The sequence below is a fragment of the Cyprinus carpio genome, chromosome B1, assembly GCF_018340385.1.
Source record: "Cyprinus carpio isolate SPL01 chromosome B1, ASM1834038v1, whole genome shotgun sequence".
NCBI classification, from domain to species: Eukaryota; Metazoa; Chordata; class Actinopteri; order Cypriniformes; family Cyprinidae; genus Cyprinus; species Cyprinus carpio.
Window position 1 is genome coordinate 22,943,786 of NC_056597.1, and position 20,000 is coordinate 22,963,785.

Consider the following 20,000-nt stretch of genomic DNA (forward strand, 5'->3'; position numbering starts at 1 on the left):
ATTGCTATAATTACACTACATTAACCCATATCACATATATACGCCCTTGAGTAAGTGCTATTGGCATCGTCCCTTGAAAAAAAAAAAAACATGCCGGTCGACGCAATCAGCTCAATACTGCCAATTTCCAAAAGGCCTTCCCATGCTGCTTCTGTGAAAGTTTGGTAAACCACACAGTTTCTGCAATCGATACAGTGAATGAGGCCAGGGCTGCGCAAGACGCCGTCTGAATGTCTTCACAGGCCTGCCAATCAATGCAGGTGAGAAGGGCACATCAACAGAGGCTGCGGGTAAATGCCACGTATGCCACATGGAGCAAAGGTCAGTCCCTGCGACGGCCCGTCCGAGCCTGGCACACAAATCCATGCTATTTCAAACAAGAACCAGCTTTCTACAAATATTCAAAACAAAATGAATTATCCTCTTTTGCTAATCGAACTGCGGCACCATAAAGCCAGTCGATATCTCTCAGAGGGGGAGTAAAATACTGATTTAAAATCTATAGCGCAGAAAATGAGCTCTGAAAAATACAAAACAAGAAAGGCAAACCAAATGCACGCCACATCAGGACATTTAGCCTAAAAAAAATAACATGCATTAAATGCATTATTCACAATTTAAATAGTTTCACTTTCTAAGTTATACAACACATGCATTGTCACATTGCATTGAGTATGTTGCAGAGCTTTTATGGACTGTCTCTGCAGTCGTTTCTGTGGGTGGATGGCATTAAGCTGCTAAAGCTAGCGTATAAGTCATATGAATCAAGCCGAACCGTCACTTAAACTATATTTATGTGTCATCAACGGAAATGCATTAAACATTCAGCAGAATTGAGCAGCTTTAGGAGGTGCAAACCAATGGTGAGCAATTAGCAGTTTTTCTGAAATCAAGCAGCTCTTGCTTTTGCATTTTTTCCAAATCTCTAAAACAACCTGAAATGACATTCACAACCTGTTTTATTCCAGCAATGTGACATAAAACACCAGAATGGTGGAGTTGGCTAAAGATTGTAATGTACTGACATATAAATGTTTAGCAGGAAATAAAAAGTAAATCTACTGGACTAAAAACTAAAACTCTTTGTTGGACCACCTATCAATACAATACAATACAATGATTACCCTGAGTTCCTTCGAGATGAGATGTGATCCTACAGAAATATATATAAAGTCTCAACAAAACAAAACAAAAAATCTTGATATGTCTAGTTGAATGTGCCAAAGATTTTAATGAATGTGACAAAGATTTAAAACATAAAAATATAAAATATAAAATACTATATATATATATGTATATATATATATAAAAAATATAATAAAACAAAAATATAATAAAACATATATATACACTCAAAATAATGCTCAAATAATGAGTATGGAAATGGAAGCAAATCACAAATTAAACAACTAAAAATGAATAAATACTAAAAATAGATGTATGTTATAATCAGCGCCGCAACAACGGAAAAAATATTACGACTACTACGGACAGGGAAAGCACTAACTGATAAAAAACTTCTGATTAAAAAAAAAAAAAAAATTGTCTGCCAAATCCATAAATGTAAATGTTTAATAATCATTCAAAAAATTAAATAACATAAGTGTGCACTCAGATGAAATTAATCACTAGTGAAACTACCAGACACTACCTGTTAAAGCAAGCAAAATAACCAATTTCCTGTTTATATAAAACTATGAATATAAAGCCAAAATATCTATTCAAACAGTTTCTGAATACTGGGAATCATTTCTTACAGAAGCTCAAAAATCCATCGGGCAGCAATCCAAACGGAGAAATCTATATTTGAAAACCTGAGCCGGAAACAGAAAAGCTTCTCTTACCGATGAAGAGGTTCCACTCCGGGTCCAGGTCCGCTTGGTTGGCCAGGCAGCCCCGCATCACGTTTTGACAGTAGTTGGCACAGGGTTTGAGGCCTGGCAGTCCTCCACAGTACGGACAGTACAGCATTTTGGTCAATGCTTTACTGCAGCCTGGAGATATATTGACCTGCAGGAGAAATAAAAAACAGAAGCATGTTAGTCCTGACTATACTGCATTGCATTCCAGAGTTGTTTTGCAAGCTGCTGGAAGAAATCGAGAAGCGAGTAGAAATATATTCTAGCAGGACGCTGTACTATGCACTTATAATCTATGAAAGGACATCTGCGGGGTATTGAAAGAGTCTGAGTGGAGTGAAGAACCGCATTGACAACAGGTCAAACGTGTCTTTTAAAGCACACTAGGGTGAGATATTCACAAAAGCATTGCATGTGCTCAATGCACGTCTATTTTCAACGTCAATATGGGTGCAAGGGTACTACATTCGCAGACACTCGTTGATGGACCTCGAGCGACAGCATTCTCACATCAGCTAGCCTTCAGGGCGGAAATATATCTACTTGCAGCCGTCTCTGATAATTGCGTGTCATTCTCTATCTGTACACTTGACTCAGAGCTTGTACGCCAGCCATCTTCTGTCCATCACACGGAGGCGGCTCTCCGAAGGTCAAGGCTTTGCAGAAAGGAGGCAGACGGTCAACTGGAAACACGCGACGGCTGTCAAGTTTCTCGCTGAGATCCAAAAGGACATTGTGTTGATCACTCTGAACAAACCTGACAGTGTTGATTTATAACTACAACTGCAGCATGTGACGTCACACATCAAGTCTCACACTCATAGAGATTTGACTATTACAAGGTCTACGAGTGGAAATCTGAAAACCTAAAAAAAAAAAAGGAGAATACACCACAAATGTGCACTCAGTTATATCTTATGCTTCAGTGTAAACAAATCTTAATTGTTATTTTATGTTTTACAGTTGCAAGGCTATTTCTCTTAATTGTGACTTTAAGTTTTACAGGTGAATTTATTTCTTATTTTAAACTAACTACATTTTCTGACGAAACAAACAAACAAACAAACAAACAAACAAACAAACAAAAAAACATGTGACAAATGTAATAATTTACATTACAGAATTTAATAATTTACACACATGAATTCTTAATTATATATATATGAAATAATTTTAATTTTAGTTTCAGTTCACCGTTTTAGACACTTAAATATGTTAAGTGTTGTTACTATTAACCGAAACTAAAACAAAATGATATTAAGTGTAAAAATAAAATAAAAAAATAAATAAAAAATAGATATTGGATGAAAAATTAAAAATGTTGCATAGGCAAGTAACTGAAATAAGTTTAAGTACTAAAATTACTAGTATGAATGAGTGAGTGAATGAATGAATGAATGAATGAATGAATGAATGAAGCATACAACAAAATTACTTAAAGTTAAACAAACATGAAATGGAAACCTAAAAATGTTTAATAAAATGAAAATGAAAATGAAAATGAAGAGCTAATTCATAATATTTATAAAACATCTTTAAGATCTTACAATTGTGATTTTATTTCTTATTTAAACTTAATCCCATAATTACCTTGAACTCTGATACTGATTATTTATATAGTTATTTTCAATTAATAAAAATGTAAAACTGATAAAAATGTATTAAAATCAAAATGGAACTTAAAATGAAAAGCTCAATTCAAATATGCGACACAAAAGTATTCATATAAATACAGAAAAAAAAAAATAACACTGAAAAACCCTGCAGACTGATATAATAATGACACTGATGACAACAACGACAATAATAATAACAATAATACTTCCAAAATGTGCAGTATAAAATACATTATTTTCTTAACTCAGAATTGGACTGCCAAGAGTTTGTACATTTTTACACAAAACTAAAAAAGTGAAATAACTATTTTATTTTCTGGATTAGTGAACGTAAAAGGGAAGGAAGTATACAATATGCAGTTCACTAGTAATCTTACGCCTCCATTTATTCTTTTATCAATAGATCAGCAGTGTTCTTTTCTTACTTCCAGCTAGTCTCTGCTTCGCCTTCTTCTGAGGTAGAGTACGACAGTGAGTTTCAATGAACTTTGCTAACGTTTCAAACACATGTATCCTGTCAAGCTCCACTTATTTACCCTTCAAAATCTTTGCTTTACACGGCTTCACCGTTGGCCCGTAATTGAAAGAACAAGCGGAGGATCAGTTACGTGTCACACCTCCGGATTGGGAGATAAACTCTTGGCGTCTTCATCATTCTGCTTGTCTGTGATGATCCAGACACCCTTCCTCTCCAGCTGCAGAGCTACAAGTGTTTCTGGAAGACTGTGCAGGGAGAGGATCAAACAGAGCAGCTCTGACGCGGCCCGTTTTACACTCCCACATCAAATGCGGAGCGCAGGAGAGCTTTGAACGCAGTGTGTCTGCAATTACATCACAGGGAGACTCACTCGCACCGTGAGCTGACAGCTTTTTCATACGATTCCTAATCAGCCATTAGCTTCACGCAGTATACACAGAGACTGTCTAGTTGCACACGGGACTTTGAACAAGGGACACTGGCAGGATATTTCACTGCACTCTTGTTTTCATGCTTTGATACTGTATCTCAAAAAAGGTTAACAAGACAAACTCTACTCAGTGGAACCACACTGCTGACTTCTCTGCTACTGTAAAACTATGAACAAATCAGTTTGTTTAATTGTTACATTATTTATATTTAAGCAATTTTTTCCCTCATTTTTAAGAGTGCAGAAAAGTGAAATTTGGGCTTGCTCTTTCAGATTTGTTTCAAAATAAAATAAAATAAAATAAAATAAAATAAAATAAAATTTATCTTCATATAGTAGCTAAAAACAATAAATTAATTAATTAGTTCATTTAATTATTCATTTTAAATTTATTTTTATTTAAGCTTTTTTTTATCAGAAAAGTGAAATTTGGGATTGTTCTTTCAGATTTAAGTTTCAAAATAAAATAAAATAAAATTTATCTTCATATAGTAGCTAAAAACAATAAATTAATTAATTAGTTCATTTAATTATTCCTTTTTAATTTATTTTTATTAAAGCATTTTTTTTAATCAGAAAAGTGAAATTTGGGATTGTCCTTTCAGTCTTATTTTCTCCTTTAAAATACAATATATATGGTTTAAAATCAAGGGAAAAATAGGTGATTTTCTCTTCATATGACAGACAGACAGATTTTTTCCCTTTATTATTTTAAAGAGTGCCTTGTCTTTTCAGATTTCATTTCCATTATACAAGATTTTAAAATAAAGGAGAAAAAAAAAACTTCTCATAAAAACCTTAACATATTTTTCAGTGAATTTGATATTTATTTGTACAGTCAGTAAGTCTGTAAATTTGTATACCAAAGAAGAAGATTCATTCACAAAAGTGCTGTAAATGAAGAAACACAAAGACTAAATGAAATATTGTGAAATTTGGATTAATAAGGGAGTGAGAAATTTCTTCTAAATTAGACATTACAGTCCAAAAGTTTGGTGTCCATAAGTAGTTCATTAAAATAATCAAAAATAAAATGTATCATGGTTTCCACAAAAATATTCAGCAGCACAACTATTTTCAACATTGATAATAATCAGAAATGTTTCTTGAGCAGCAAATCAGCATATTAGAATGATTTCTGAAGGATCATGTGACAACTGGAGAAATGATGCTGAAAATTCAGGTATGATTACAGGAACAGATTTCATTTTAACATACATTCAGATAGAAAACAGCTATTCTGATTCATACTAACATTTCACAATTTTACTGATCTTACTGTGTTTATCAAATAAATACAGCCTTGGTGAGCATAAAAGACTTCTTTCAAATACATTTTTTTTTAATGCGGACCCTACTTTTAAAAACATCACCAGCCGCATATCTTTAAAATGGAGCTGTCCAAGTGCACTGATGTATAAAAGTAATGAAATTCCTCAAGCTAATAAATAGTATAGATCATAGGCAGTTGAGGTCAACAGAATGATTTATTCCAGAGTCATGCTCATGTACCCATAGCGTGGAGATATTAAAGAGTAACCTGTGAGCAATAAAATGTTCCTGCGGGTTTGCCCACTACATATTTCCACTACCAATCTATCTTAACTTTGACAAACCTGTCACGCAGAAGAAATGTCTGGCAGAAATATGAGGTTCAACATGCGAGATGATATGCTGGAGCACAAACCAGGTCATTTCCATGTTTCGAAGCATGCAAAATAATGCATTTTTCATCAAAGTAAAGCAGCCTTCCTCATGATGCTCTGATATCCCTGTCGCAAATCAAACTGAAAAGCCCAGGAATCGGCCAAAGCCGTGGAGAATGAAGCATGCAGTAAGCTTGATCAGCAGCCGAGATTTCCTGAGACCCGCGAGTCATTTATGAGCTCCGCATTTCCACAATAGCAGTCGATTCCAGTAAAATCCCTCTTTTTCACAGCAGCCAGTCACAATCGTCAAATCCCTCGAGCTGCGATTCTGCTTACAGACCGACAGCCAAAACAGGCCCCAGTTTGACAATCTGCCGTCAACATGCCAGGCACGGATACCACACGGAAACATTTCAAACATTTCAGTGTCATTTTAGAAACTTTCATTTGATCTACTCTCAATGCAATGCTTAATTTGATCAAATTAACCTCAAAACAGATTTAGAATAGATCAGTAGTCTTCATGAATTAAACCTTTAAAAAACAGATACCTTTCAAAAAAATAATTAGCATATACAAAATGACATAGAATGCACTGAATAGAAATGGAAACTCTAGTGCTCTGGCACAAATACTGTACCACAAAATACTTTCACTTTACAATGATATTTCAGTCACACTTTATTTTAAGGTCCAATTCTCACCATTGACTTTTGCTTCAATAAACTCCTTATTTGCTGCTTATTAACAGTAATTAAGGTAGTTGTTAAGTTTAGTGCTGTAGAATATGGTCATGTAGAATATGTGCTTTATAAGTACTAATAAACTGCCAATATGTTAATATTTATTTATTTATTTATTTGTTTGTTTATTTAACAGGGACAGTGTATGGCACTCAGCCATACCAGAATTAGCTACAAGATAAATTTCATCTGTAGTCCCTGGGCAGGACGAGGAATGCTAATAAGCAACTAGAGAATAAAGTGAGAATAAAAAATGTGAGAACTGGTCCCTATACTAAAGTGCAAAGTTAATATATTTGACATTTTATGCAAGATTTGCTATTTATGCATTATGTTTTTTTTTTTAGAACTAAGATAAATATTTATTCACAAAATCACTGCTATGAATGAAGAATCATATCTCAGAAATAACATTTTTAGGAAATGATTACATTAAATATAGCAAAATTTGAATTAATTAAAAATTTGCTCTATGCACAGTACCGTTCAAGTGTATGAAGTCCGTATGTGTTTATTGGCAATATTATTTTTTGCTTATTATTCATATTTTTATTAATCAAAAATGCATTCAAATTAATCCAAAATGACAGTAAAGACTTTCACATTGTTAAAAATATATATATTTCAGGAAAAAAAAAAAATCAAAAACTAGTAAATTTCACAAACAATTACAAAGAAAAGGTAAGTGACACTGAATTAAACATGAACTTCTGAAATAACTCAATAGTAATTTCTTGTCAAATGTGCCACGATATTCTAAACTTCAGAAAATACATTTTTACAGTGTATAAATTCTTCCTTAAATAGAAAGATTTCACATTTAATGCAAGATATCAAGATTCGATTTGATTCAAATATTCGAATCACAGATTAAATAAAGATTAAATTCAATGTACAACAAGTCAATATAAAGATTCAAATCAAAGATTTGTGAAGTGAAATGAAGGATTCTCAATTAGCATCACATTAATGCACATCACCCAGCAGCTCTGATGGAGCGTTTCACAAACTGTAATGTCTAAAGATCCGGTCTGTGGCTCCGAAGAGAGTCAGGTCAGCTTGAAATCAAGCAGGGATACAACAAATTAGATTTCAGAAGCCGCAAGTGGACTTGCAAGTCTTTATACATTCCTCTTCTGAGCCTCTGAACAGATTGCTAAATGCTTGCTAATTCACATTAGTCAACGTATATAGAAAAACCTACATGCGTTCGGGTCACACTTCATCCATTTGCATGCATTCCAATGGAATTCAGTGCATCTGCATTATTATCTTGCGTGCATAACCTTTAAAGATAAATATGTGGGATTTTTCCTCACAAGGGTTTCAAATACTAAGTGCACAATAATATCATTATATCAGCATGTTGCTGATGTGAAGAAAAGCGCCTCTTCAGTCCTGCTGCAAGGAAACGCCTTCAGCATAAATCTGAAATGGGGAGTCCTGCGTAAAAAACCCATAACGGACAATAATGCACAGTGCTGCATGTACAGGGAGAAGATAAAATGCCTTTGAGCGACTGCACAGAAATCCTGTTGGGTACATTGTGTTCCGTTTTAAGCCTGGCACATTTGATTTCTCATTCAGCGCTCAACCACATAGCCAGGGTAAAGCGACCCATGGGAAATCTTGCCGAACAAATCCTGAGACTCGTCAGCCGCATTTGGGAATGAAAATATATGACCAATGGTTTTAGGAAAAGGCACGGAATTAACCTTGAAGGGTGTTAAGAGATGCGACACAACGCTTAGAGCCACTCTAATGTGACGCTTTTGGCATGACAAAAAGAACATTCCTGTCAGCAGATGGATCTAATCCGCAGTTATTATGACAGTAGGGCCGATCCAACCTGGCACGAGCCTCCAGAATCAACCCCAACACACACTGAAGGAGCGAAACTTGGAGCCGAGCAGCTTGCGAGTGTAGGCTTGGATATGAGATTCAGATGTGGCACCTCCTTCTGTTCCTCTCTTTACTTTCAAATGTCAGAGAAGGGCTGAGAAGGTGCGAGAAGTGACATGAGAAGTTTATAAGGGCCTAAAGTGAACAGGAAGATGCCGGGCTCCTCAAGAATGAAACAACAGAACTTCTCAGGTCTTAACTGGGACTTTGGTACTTTGCAAAGTAGGATTTTTCTAAGTGGAACTCTCTTAAAAAGAAAGCTTCTTTATTGGTATTAAAGGTTCCTTTAAAAACCTTGACACTCTAAAAAATGCTGGGTTAAATACAACCCGGTGCTGGGTAAAATATGAACAAACCCAGCGATTGGGTTGTTTTCAACCAACAGTTAGGTTAAATGTTTAACCCAACCTTCTGGGCAGTAACCCAGCCGCTAGGTCAAAACAACCCAGCCGCTGGGTTTGTCCATGGATGTCCGTGGTCCATTTTTTTTTTTAGAGTGTAACATCAATGAAACCTTTCCATTGCTTTATGGCAGAAAACAGTTCTTTAGATTGTCTGGATGCTATTCTTTAAAGATTAATTATTAATTATTGAATGGTTTGGGTTCTTCAGTGGGATCACCCTTTTGAAATCTTTATTTTTAAGAGTGAAATAAAACAAAGATTGAAGAATATTCTTTAAAATTCAAAATTTTTACTTTGAATTCAGTGTTACTTGCCTTTTTTTTCCAATATATCTATAGAGTCGATAGAGTGCTGTAGGAATGAGGTGTGATTTGTGCACTTCTGGTTTTAATGGGTTTTTGGTTAAATGAAAATAATGAAATAATGTCTGTGGTTAAGCTTAAAATATTTTCATATTTCATAATATTATAATATTAATAATATAATATAATAATATCAAACAAAATACATCAGTAACTTTTAAGCATTTATATTGAAAAAAAGTAGCTGAATGGGACAACTGAGGCTGTTATTTTAGTATTGTTGACATATAATGTATAGTATAGTTAATACGGTGAATTGATTTTTTTGTATTTTTTTATTTTTGTTTTTATTTTAATATCAGTTAAAGTTTTAGTAATTTTTGTGTTTGTGTCTTTTTTCTTGATTTTCATTAAATGTCTATAAAGTTTTTTAGCTATTTACTTAAACCATGCATTAATCATAAAAAAAATTCAGATACAGAGCTCATTTTCTGCAATAATTCAAAAGCCAATGGAAAAAATGTGTTTTTGAGGGAATCAGAGTGATGTGAACTTACAGGTTGGACTACAAAAACACATCATCCCTCCAGCGCTCTGGTAATCGTTGTTTATTTCACAAAAGCTTGTATGGAGTGCACACTAAAAAACTAGATTTGCACAGCGTCCTACTAATCCAAATAAAGCTCAATCTCTCTACAGATTTACATTAGCACTCACGTCAGCATCGCATGGCCTTTCTCTCAGACATTAGGCAAGTCCAGCCAGCATCATTAGCCTCATTGGCACTACCAGTGAACTAACACGGCAAAAGTCAACACGCCATCTGCCACCTAGAAAGACGGCTAAAAAAGTGGGTAAAGAGGAAACGTGATCCCAGTAGTGCAGAATACACGTTCTACAGAACGAATACTCTTACATACACATGCACATGATAAAGATAAGCATGATTAAAAATAAATAATGTTAATAACATGTCAGCCTGACCCAAGTCTGATGCGACAAACTGTCAGGTTTTAGGCTGGGTTTCATGCAATTGTGTAGAATGTAATAATATAATAATATTGAGATATTTTAGTATCACTGAGATCCTATTAGATCCTAGTTTTTACTAATATTTTAAGTCAATTTTTCATTTTTCCATTTTCCATTTTGATTTTAAAATCAGTTCTTTTTATTTTATTTTACTTCAGTAAGCATTTATTTTTAAAGAAAACAAACTTTTTTGTTTTTGTTTTTAGTTTTAGTTTCAGTTAACTAAAATAACCCTGATTTTTATATGCATGGAAAATTTATTTAAAGTTTTTTTTTCCTCATTATTCGTTTTTATATATCTATATAATATTAGTAATTGTTATTTCAGTTTCCATTTGAGTTATTTTAAATGAAAATAAGAAATGTTTAATGAAATTTATTTCAGCTTTTAAGTTGTTATATATTTTATATTTTTTCAGGTAATCTTTATTTTATTTCATGTAACTAAAATGTTTTGTATGGTTTTTATTTTGGTTTAGTAAATTATAATATCATTGGTCTGTGCCATTATGTGCTACTTAATTTTACTAAAACTGAAAATAAATATATTTTAAAATTGTTAATGGAAAAACTCCCACTATACTCCACACAGGACGAGCAGTTTGGAAAATGAATGGCTGGAAAAATTTGAAACTAACATGCCAGCACAACTTAGCACATCTTTTACAAACTAAACCAACCTTGACTGAACTCTTGAAGAGCACCTTTGTTTACGCCCCAGGCAACAGAAGCAACCCACACAACAAGATTTCTAACGCTCCTGCTGCATGATCACACTCCTGAAACATATGATTATTCAGAACAATGTCACACTCAACAGGAGAGAGAGAAATCTCTTTAACATTGCAACTACTGTCCTAAATGACTACGACATTTAAATGTAAAGCAAACAGAAATGTTTGCTTCTGTTTCCTAGGTGTCATGCAAATAATAAATAAATAAATAAATAAATAAATAAATCAATCTGTCTCCTCTACAGTTAAGTTTATAACTCTATAATCTTATTGTATGTCAGCTCACTTGTATCTGCATTTCTCTAAAGGGATTTTATGAGAAATAACAGAGAGATGGTGATCTTTAAATTAAACATAGGCTACTTAAGATCTCCATTAAGTCCTCCTGAGCAGATCTCTGAAAGAGCAACCTTTGAGCAATAAAATCCTCCTCTGGAGATGAACATTCATATCCTTACTGAAACAAAAGAGCCAAAAACATATTTTAATGCAAACATGAAAACACGACTGTTACAGTATTTTGAATTGTTCTTTATCTTTATACTTTACTTTATTATTATTATTATTATTATTATTATTATTATTATTATTATTATTATTATTATTATTATTATTTTATTATTACATTTTAGTAACTTTATTTTATTTCATATATTAGGAATATATATACACACACACACACACACACCACACACACACACACACACACAACATATATATATATATATATATATATATATATATATATATATATATATATATGTGTGTGTGTGTGTGTGTGTATATAAATCATTTCAGTGAACATTTAATTCTTTAGGTGTAAAATGTTTTTGTATTATTTTAGTTTTTTGTTTTAAGTTAGTTAAATACGATATCCCTTGTATGTGCCATTAATAACTATTATTTAATTAAATGTTAACTTTAATTTTAACTAAAGCTTTGCCAAAACATTTTTATAGTTTAATAAAAATAGTGTAAGTGTAATATAGTGTAATAAAATTATTAAATACTTTTTAAAACTGAAATAAAGCTATAATATAATATAATATAATATAATATAAAAAAATGTTACTTAAACTAAATGAAAATACGAAATGTTATATGAGCAACTGGACTACTGTATATAATACTAAATAAATAAATAAATATATTACAAAAGCAAATAAATGGCAAATAAAAATCTTAAATGGGGTAACACTTAAAAGGTTTCATACCATTTTAAGTGTTTAAGGTTTAAGGTTTGTACAGCATTAACATCTTAGTTAATGTTCATTTCAATATTTACTAATAGATTTTTAAAAGCAGTTGAATCTATTAATATTAATGCACTCTGCACTAGCATAAAATATATTGCTCATTGCCCCTTTTATTTAATGCAACTGATGTTATCAAATGAGACCCTATTGCAAAATATTACCATAAATACTATTTAAATAATACCATATTAACATTAAGTAACTAGCTGCAAATGTAGCAAAACTTTCACAGCTAAAAGCATCAGCATTTGTGCGTATGTTACATGCCTCAAAACATGGATCTCTAAACCAAGATTCACCAAATTTGCCTTTCTTTCAGCACATTTCTAATGTTCAGCACTGTATTCCCACACGCAGAACTGAACGGCATCTGAGGACGAGAGCCAGTGAGAGTACAGTGACAGTTTAACCCTCCAGCTGAGACGCTGCCTCCAAAACAATCAGCTCAGTACCGCACACACACACACACGCACACGCACACGCACACACGCACGCACACACACACGCACGCACGCACGCACGCATGCACACACACACACACACACACACACACACACACACACACACACACACACACACACACATGCACACGAGAGAGAGCCAGGTAATAACAACAAGCGTGCTGTCGCTGTATTTGCAGTGGCTCAAACTCGACTGACTCTTTATGTGCTCAGATGCTCATCAGAGTCTTTCTCTTCCTCTATGACTTTCAAGGGCACAGATTCGTCTGGGCGACAGATCTGAATGTTCATAAAGATTATACGACACTGCTGCTGATCATGGGTGTGAGCCAATATTGAGGTTGTGAAATTTGGGCAACAGATTGAGGATTTTTACAAGGATGTAACTTCTACTGTATTAACGGGTTGGGAAATCATAAGTACGAAGTTGGAGCAAGATGGAGATTTTTATTAGGGTGACCATATTTTAGTTTTCAAAAAAGAGGACAGTGGGGGCAGGATGCAGGCGGGTGGGGTGGGGGTTATGGTTGTTTGGTTTGAGGGGGGTCCCCAAAGTAGCGCAATGACCATATCCCAAATATCCAAACTATAAATATGTAATTGCCATTTCTAAAATACATATTTTACAGACACTGTTATGCATATTGATTTTAAATAGCGCTGAAAGGCTTCCTGCCTGTGCTCATCCTTCACAACACTTAACTTCTACCACTGTTTTGAATGCAAATTGTTTCAATACAAGCATTTCAGTCGAATGTGATTTATGCAATATTTCAAACCTTTAACCCATTGGAGAAAATCAACCGATGGCAACAGTTTATAATCAGCCCAGACTTTTCGGGCGATATAGACATTTTTTTAGGTCCAAAAAGAGCACCAGGGAATAGAGGACGTATGGTCACCCTATTTTTATAGACCTTTTATACTATAAAATTCAGCAAGATTTTAAAACTCTACTTAAACAAAAGGATGAGTATAGAACCTGCAAAAGTGTGGTTTTGCTTTTTAATGTTTTTTTTTTTTTTTTCTTTTTTTTCATGAAGGTTTTGTTGGTTGAATCATTATATATTCTAGGCAAGGCAAGGCAATAATTGTACCATTGTATTTTGCATATGCAACTTTTATTAATTATTATTATTATTATTATTATTATTATTATTATTATTATTATTGCAAATAATATTTTCATGAATTTGTACAAATTTAAAGTCAGTACAGATGTTGCATCCACTGTGTAACATGTTTTCTCAATGGCACTTTATTCAGTTTATAAAGGTGTTGTTAACTGAATCATTATATATTCTATTGTAATTGTACAATGCTATCGTATTTTGTACATGCAACTTATAAATAATAATAATTCTTAAATATGTTATTAAAGATATATTATTAATTATAGAATACTATTGTATTTTGTACATGCAACTTAAAATCTTCAAATATATTATTCAAATATTATACAGTACTTCTTAAACTTAAGAATAATAATAAACTTAATAATAAAACTATTATTTTTATTATTATTATTATTATTATTATTATTATTATTATTATTAATCAATACTACCATCAATATAAATTAATCAGTATTACCATCAATACATCCACTGCTTCTGACATGTTATCTCACTTACAAACAACTATGAAACTTACAGTTAAAAGGGAAAAAAGATCATAATAACAAATTTGTGGTGGTGTACATGTGTATTCAACTCGTAAATATGATACATACAACATACATAACATACATGCAGATTGCAACACAATCTCAGATTGCAAGATCTTGCTAGAAAAACAAGCAACCGGCAACAAAACAAGCGACTTGCCTCCCCAAAATAAGTCGAAATATTAGACTGCTTTCTCCCCAAATAACAAATGACGTTTAGAAAAAACAAGCTCAAAGACACTTATATTAAGCAGACAAGGCAACACTTCAGACACGGTTAGAGAATGCGACATTATCGTCAACTATACAATAGGCTTTATCAAGACATAATTGAGAACAATTTTGCTGGAGGTAACAAAGTCTTTATTGCTATGCTCTTTTCAGCCAATTTCTTGCCAAAGTGCAAATCACAAACAGCCACTTCTAATGTTCCCTGCTGTATTATAGTGAGAGACAGCCACAGAAAAATACATTCAAGAGGAGAAGGAGTTCAAAGTCACTTTTATGTGAGAACATTTTGGTGGTTGTAATATTGCAAGGTAATTTCAAAAATTTAAGGAATATTTGCAGTTTAATACATGTTAAAGTTAGTGTAAATACCAATAAATAAATAAATAAATAACACACTCAGTTTCTGTGCTGTGCTTACTGTTGTCTATTTATATTTCTAAGTCCAATTTTCAAAAGTATTTTCTGAAGAATTCACTTTAACTTGTATTTAACCCAGAATATTACTCTAATGCTCAGAAAGAGCTGAATGCAAGTAAAACTAGTCTTTGGTGAGTAATTAAAATGGAAATGGTAACTATGAAGCATTGCATTATGCTATTTAAACAGCATCATAGGAACAATAGTTTGACCCTCATTAACACCAACAAATTGAATCAAAGAGATACAAAGAGTCAACTAAAGAGCAGTTCAGTGACTGCCAGCGACACAACAGCAAGGGATGCAATGAAAACAGTTCAAATTTAAATAATAAAATAAAATAAAAAAATATAATATAAAATAAAATAAAATAAAATATATAAATATAAATATAAATATAAATATAAATATAAATATAAATATAAATATAAATATAAAATATAACTAAACTAAACTAAACTTAACTGAAATAAAATAAAGCCTTTTGTGCTTGGGATTTTACATTTGAAAGCGTGGCATTTTTTCTCTATATGTCAGGGATAGGCAACTTCGGTCCTGGAGGGCCACTGTCCTGCAGAGTTTAGCTCCAACCCTAATTAAACACACCTGAACAAGGCAATCAGTGTTTTCGGGATTACTATATAGATACAGGCAGGTGAGTTTTTATGAGGGCTGAAGCTAAACTCTGCAGGATAGTGGCCCTCCAGGACCGGAGTTGCCTATCCCTGCTATATGTAATGCCCTGTGTGTTGTTTTTCAACAAATAGAATTATTAATAATCAACCTAAAATTCAAGTTAACATTAGTTAACTACATAAGTTAACATGAACTAACAAGAAATAATACTTGATCATTTATTGATCTTAATTTATGTTCATTTCAACATCTATTAATACATCAAAAGTTGCATGTAATAATGTTAATGTTAATGCAAAAGTTAATGAACTGTGAAATAACAAACAAAAAAGAATAATTGCATTTTAAGTAATGTTAACAAAGTTTAACAAACAAAGATTAATAAATGCTGTAAAATATATACAGTATATCCCTAAGCTAAATTAATATATTGCAACATTTTTTTACTTTTTACTAATTTTCTATTTTCTTTTTTGCTTACTTCTATAAGCCAGTGTGCTTCTGCTATTCCCCGCTGCACTCACTTTGAACTTTGTGGCTGTTTTGTATGTGTAACCAGGCCCGTTGCTTCACTTTACATCTGTACACTTTCAAAGGCTCTTTCCATGCAGGAAGGACACACGGCTGGCTGGATTTTAAAATGAAAAGTCGAGGAGAAAGACAGTCCCAGCGAGGCTGGTCCACTGTCACTTATTGTAAAGTCAAAAGGCCCTTCTTAACAGTCAGGTAGGACAGGTGGAAAAAGTCAACCCAAGCGTCCTCGGCGACCCGGCTATCTGCGGCCGTGAAGGTGAAGGGCCGTGTTTTATCTTTTATCATTCCTACCCATCAGATCCTCCTGCACCTCCATGTGACTGCTTCAGACGATTGCTTTTTTGATGAACCCTGACATACGTCGGCTGACTAAAAGGAAAATACCAGAGCCGTGCGCCGGGCATTTGTCTACCTGATCTCCGGCGGTCCCCTTCACTCCCAGGCCAACTCCTCAGGCTCAGGCCGGAGTGTCAGACGGTGTTAGGTTTACACCCTTGGGCCACCCACCCGCTCACTGATAAAATTTTCTGCACTTGACAGAGTCTGCACTTCAGCTGCGTCTCAAATGTCAGGGGTCGTCAGGGACACGGCGGGCGGCAGGAACGCACCCACATAATGTCACAACACGGCCTCTGACAGCTTTGATGCTCAATTACCATCCAACACACTGAGAACACCAACCACACACATGCACAGACGTACTAAATACAGATGCAGGGTTATTATAGTTAACTAAAACTAAAACCATTATAAAAACAATTTTCATAAATTAAAATATTGACCAAAAATAATACAAATGACAAAACCACAAAAATTACTAAAACTTTAACTAAAATTAAATAGTAAATAAATAAATAAACAAACAAACACAAATACATGAATGAATGAATGAATTATTATATAAAAAAAAGGAAAAAATTCTCAGCCAGTTGGCAACATTTCTCATTTAAATTTACTTTTTTCAAAAACCTTGTGTATAAATAACTTAAACTGAAATAAAATGTAACTAAAATACAGACATAAAAAACATATGCAAAATATTAATAAAAACTATAATAGCATCTCAATGATACTAAAATAACACTCAAAACATCACCATTATAAGAGAATGAAGGTTTTTTTATGCAACTAAAGAAATTGAAATTTGTTGAAATAAAATAAATGTTTATAATTTTTTTAAATTTTGAAATACATTTTAACATTTAAAAACTTAACATAAAATATGTTAAAAGAAAAAAATAAAACTTTTAGTTTAGCTAATTGGTGACATTTCTCATTTTATGTATTTATGTAACTAATTAATTATTATTTTTTAATTACAAAATATATATATATATATATATATATATATATATATTACAAAGTACAAAGTACCTATAACGCCTATCAAACACCTGTAAATAATCAATTTGGAAATTCTTTCATATAAATACAGTACATTGTGTTCTATTTTTACTATAATTCCAACAGTTATTAAAATAAAGACTCTATAAAATCTAATAAAACTAATATAAATATAAAATTTGATTAAAAATATGAATTCAAAAGTAGAATAGTATCTCAATACTAAAATGACAGTGTCAACCGGTCCTTATGCAACTAAAGCAATAGTTCATGCAAAAATTAGCATTAGTCAAGTCATTTCAGGTAAACTCTTTCACGAAGACTTGAAGCATTGCTGTTTTTACAGAATGTGGCATTCTTGTAAACAATGTGGAGAGCTCGACTCACAAACAAAAAGAGTATGTGCACTTGAAAACCGGTGGCGTTCCCATGGGAAACCATCAATGAGACACTAACAGATGTCTGTTCAGCAGACAGACAGACTACTGATCCTATTGAACTAGGCAACTCTATCCTCCCAACTGTAAGAAAAGAGCTTCTTTTTTAACGAAACGGCCCGATAAAGCATGGAAAACTTCCAAAGTTCGCTTTAAGGTCAAGCTCGCATTATTTTTAAATACAGCTATGAATATTTCTAACATGTTTAAACTGAACAGTGATGTGCTTAGGCTATTATTAGGATCAGGATTATGTCTGTCAAAAAAATCTAAGCTCTCTTTGAACTCTTCAAAATACAATATCCTGGTGAAAAAAAACAAACAAACAAAAAAAAAAAGTTCCCTATCATTGCCTTCTAAAAGCTAAAAGCAAGAAACATACTCTATGCAAGTACACACACATGAATGCAAATACTCAGACAACTGATTTTATGAATGCATACTTTGTACATGCTTAAACATTGTAGATACTTTAAGTGCATTCTTGCAAAATTCAAAAGAGCGACAGACTTTCCTTCGTGCATCTGTGCCATGCAGTTAAAAAGCAGCGGTGAGAATACATGTGTCTCCAGTGAATGGGTGCCGTCAGAATGAGAGTCCAAACAGCTGATAAAAACATCACAATAATACACAATAATTAAATCATACCACTCCTCTTGTGAAGAGCAAAGCTGTGTGTTTGTAAGAAACAAATCCATCATTAACACATTTTAAGTCTATAATCCATAATAATACTTCCTCAAGTGAAAAAGTCCACCTCTTGTTGTTCTCTCACATCAAAATCCACTGACATATTTGTTTAGAGCTGTTTTGGACTGTTTTGGGTTATAAACAGTATTTGGTATGTGCAGATTTGTCTCCTGATTCAGAAGAGATGACTTTTTCACTGGAGAAAGCAATATTATGGATTATAGACTCGTATTCGGAAGCAACACTCTAAAGTTGAAATATCTTATTGATGGATTAGTTTCTTAAAAACACACAGCTTTTCACTTGACCAGATGTTAATTGATGGACTGGAGTGGTATGAATTATTGTGATGTTTTTATCAAATGTTTGGACTCATTCTGACGGCACCCATTCACTGCTAAGCATCCATTGATGAGCAAGTGATGGAATGCTACATTTCTCCAAATCTGATGAAGAAACAAACTGATCCTAATCTTGGATGACCTGAGAGTTTTAAGTTTTTGGTTAACTATTCCTTTCAATCAGATACCACACAGACCTCTAAATACTCTAATGCTGTTTTGCAACAGTTTAAATAACTTTATCCTCAAATCTCTGAAAAAATAAATAAAAATTATAATAATAATAATAGTAATCTGCTAAATCTTCTTTTGCCCCTTTAAGCATTCCAAGTACAGCATGGAATTCTCCAAATGGTTCTCATAATCTAATATGAGTGGGATTTTCATTTCTTAATTCGGGGAAAACAGCAATGAGGCCTCGGATTGCAATTAATCCCAAATATGCAATCGGCGCTGTTTATTCCCGAGCAGACCAGTGTGTTTCAGATGATTTCTGCACACTGACATTAAAAATACACATACTTAAAAACAAGAAACATAAGAACATTTTCTTCAATTGGATGAAAACAACTTCTATTATAAATGTGCATAATTATATATTTCATATGTTATATTATATTTAGGGCTGTCAAATGATTAATCATGATTAATCACATCCAAAATAAAAGTTTTGTTTACATAATATATGTGTGTATACTGTGTATATTTATTATGTATATATAAATACACACACATGCATGTATATATTTAAGAAGAATATGTTATGTTTATATATTAAATATATTTATATATAATATAAAAATATAAGAATATAAATATATAAATGTATATACATGTA

The 20,000-nt window shown here is 32.9% G+C and overlaps 1 protein-coding gene across 1 annotated transcript in view; it reads right to left on the reverse strand.

Annotated features, from left to right (window-relative positions):
* gpc6a (glypican 6a) overlaps nt 1-20,000 on the reverse strand; it is a 201,906-nt gene that overhangs the window by 68,681 nt on the left and 113,225 nt on the right. Inside the window, 1 exon segment of the mRNA XM_042717010.1 lies at nt 1,845-2,010. Within this exon segment, the coding sequence (XP_042572944.1) occupies nt 1,845-2,010 (166 nt within the window).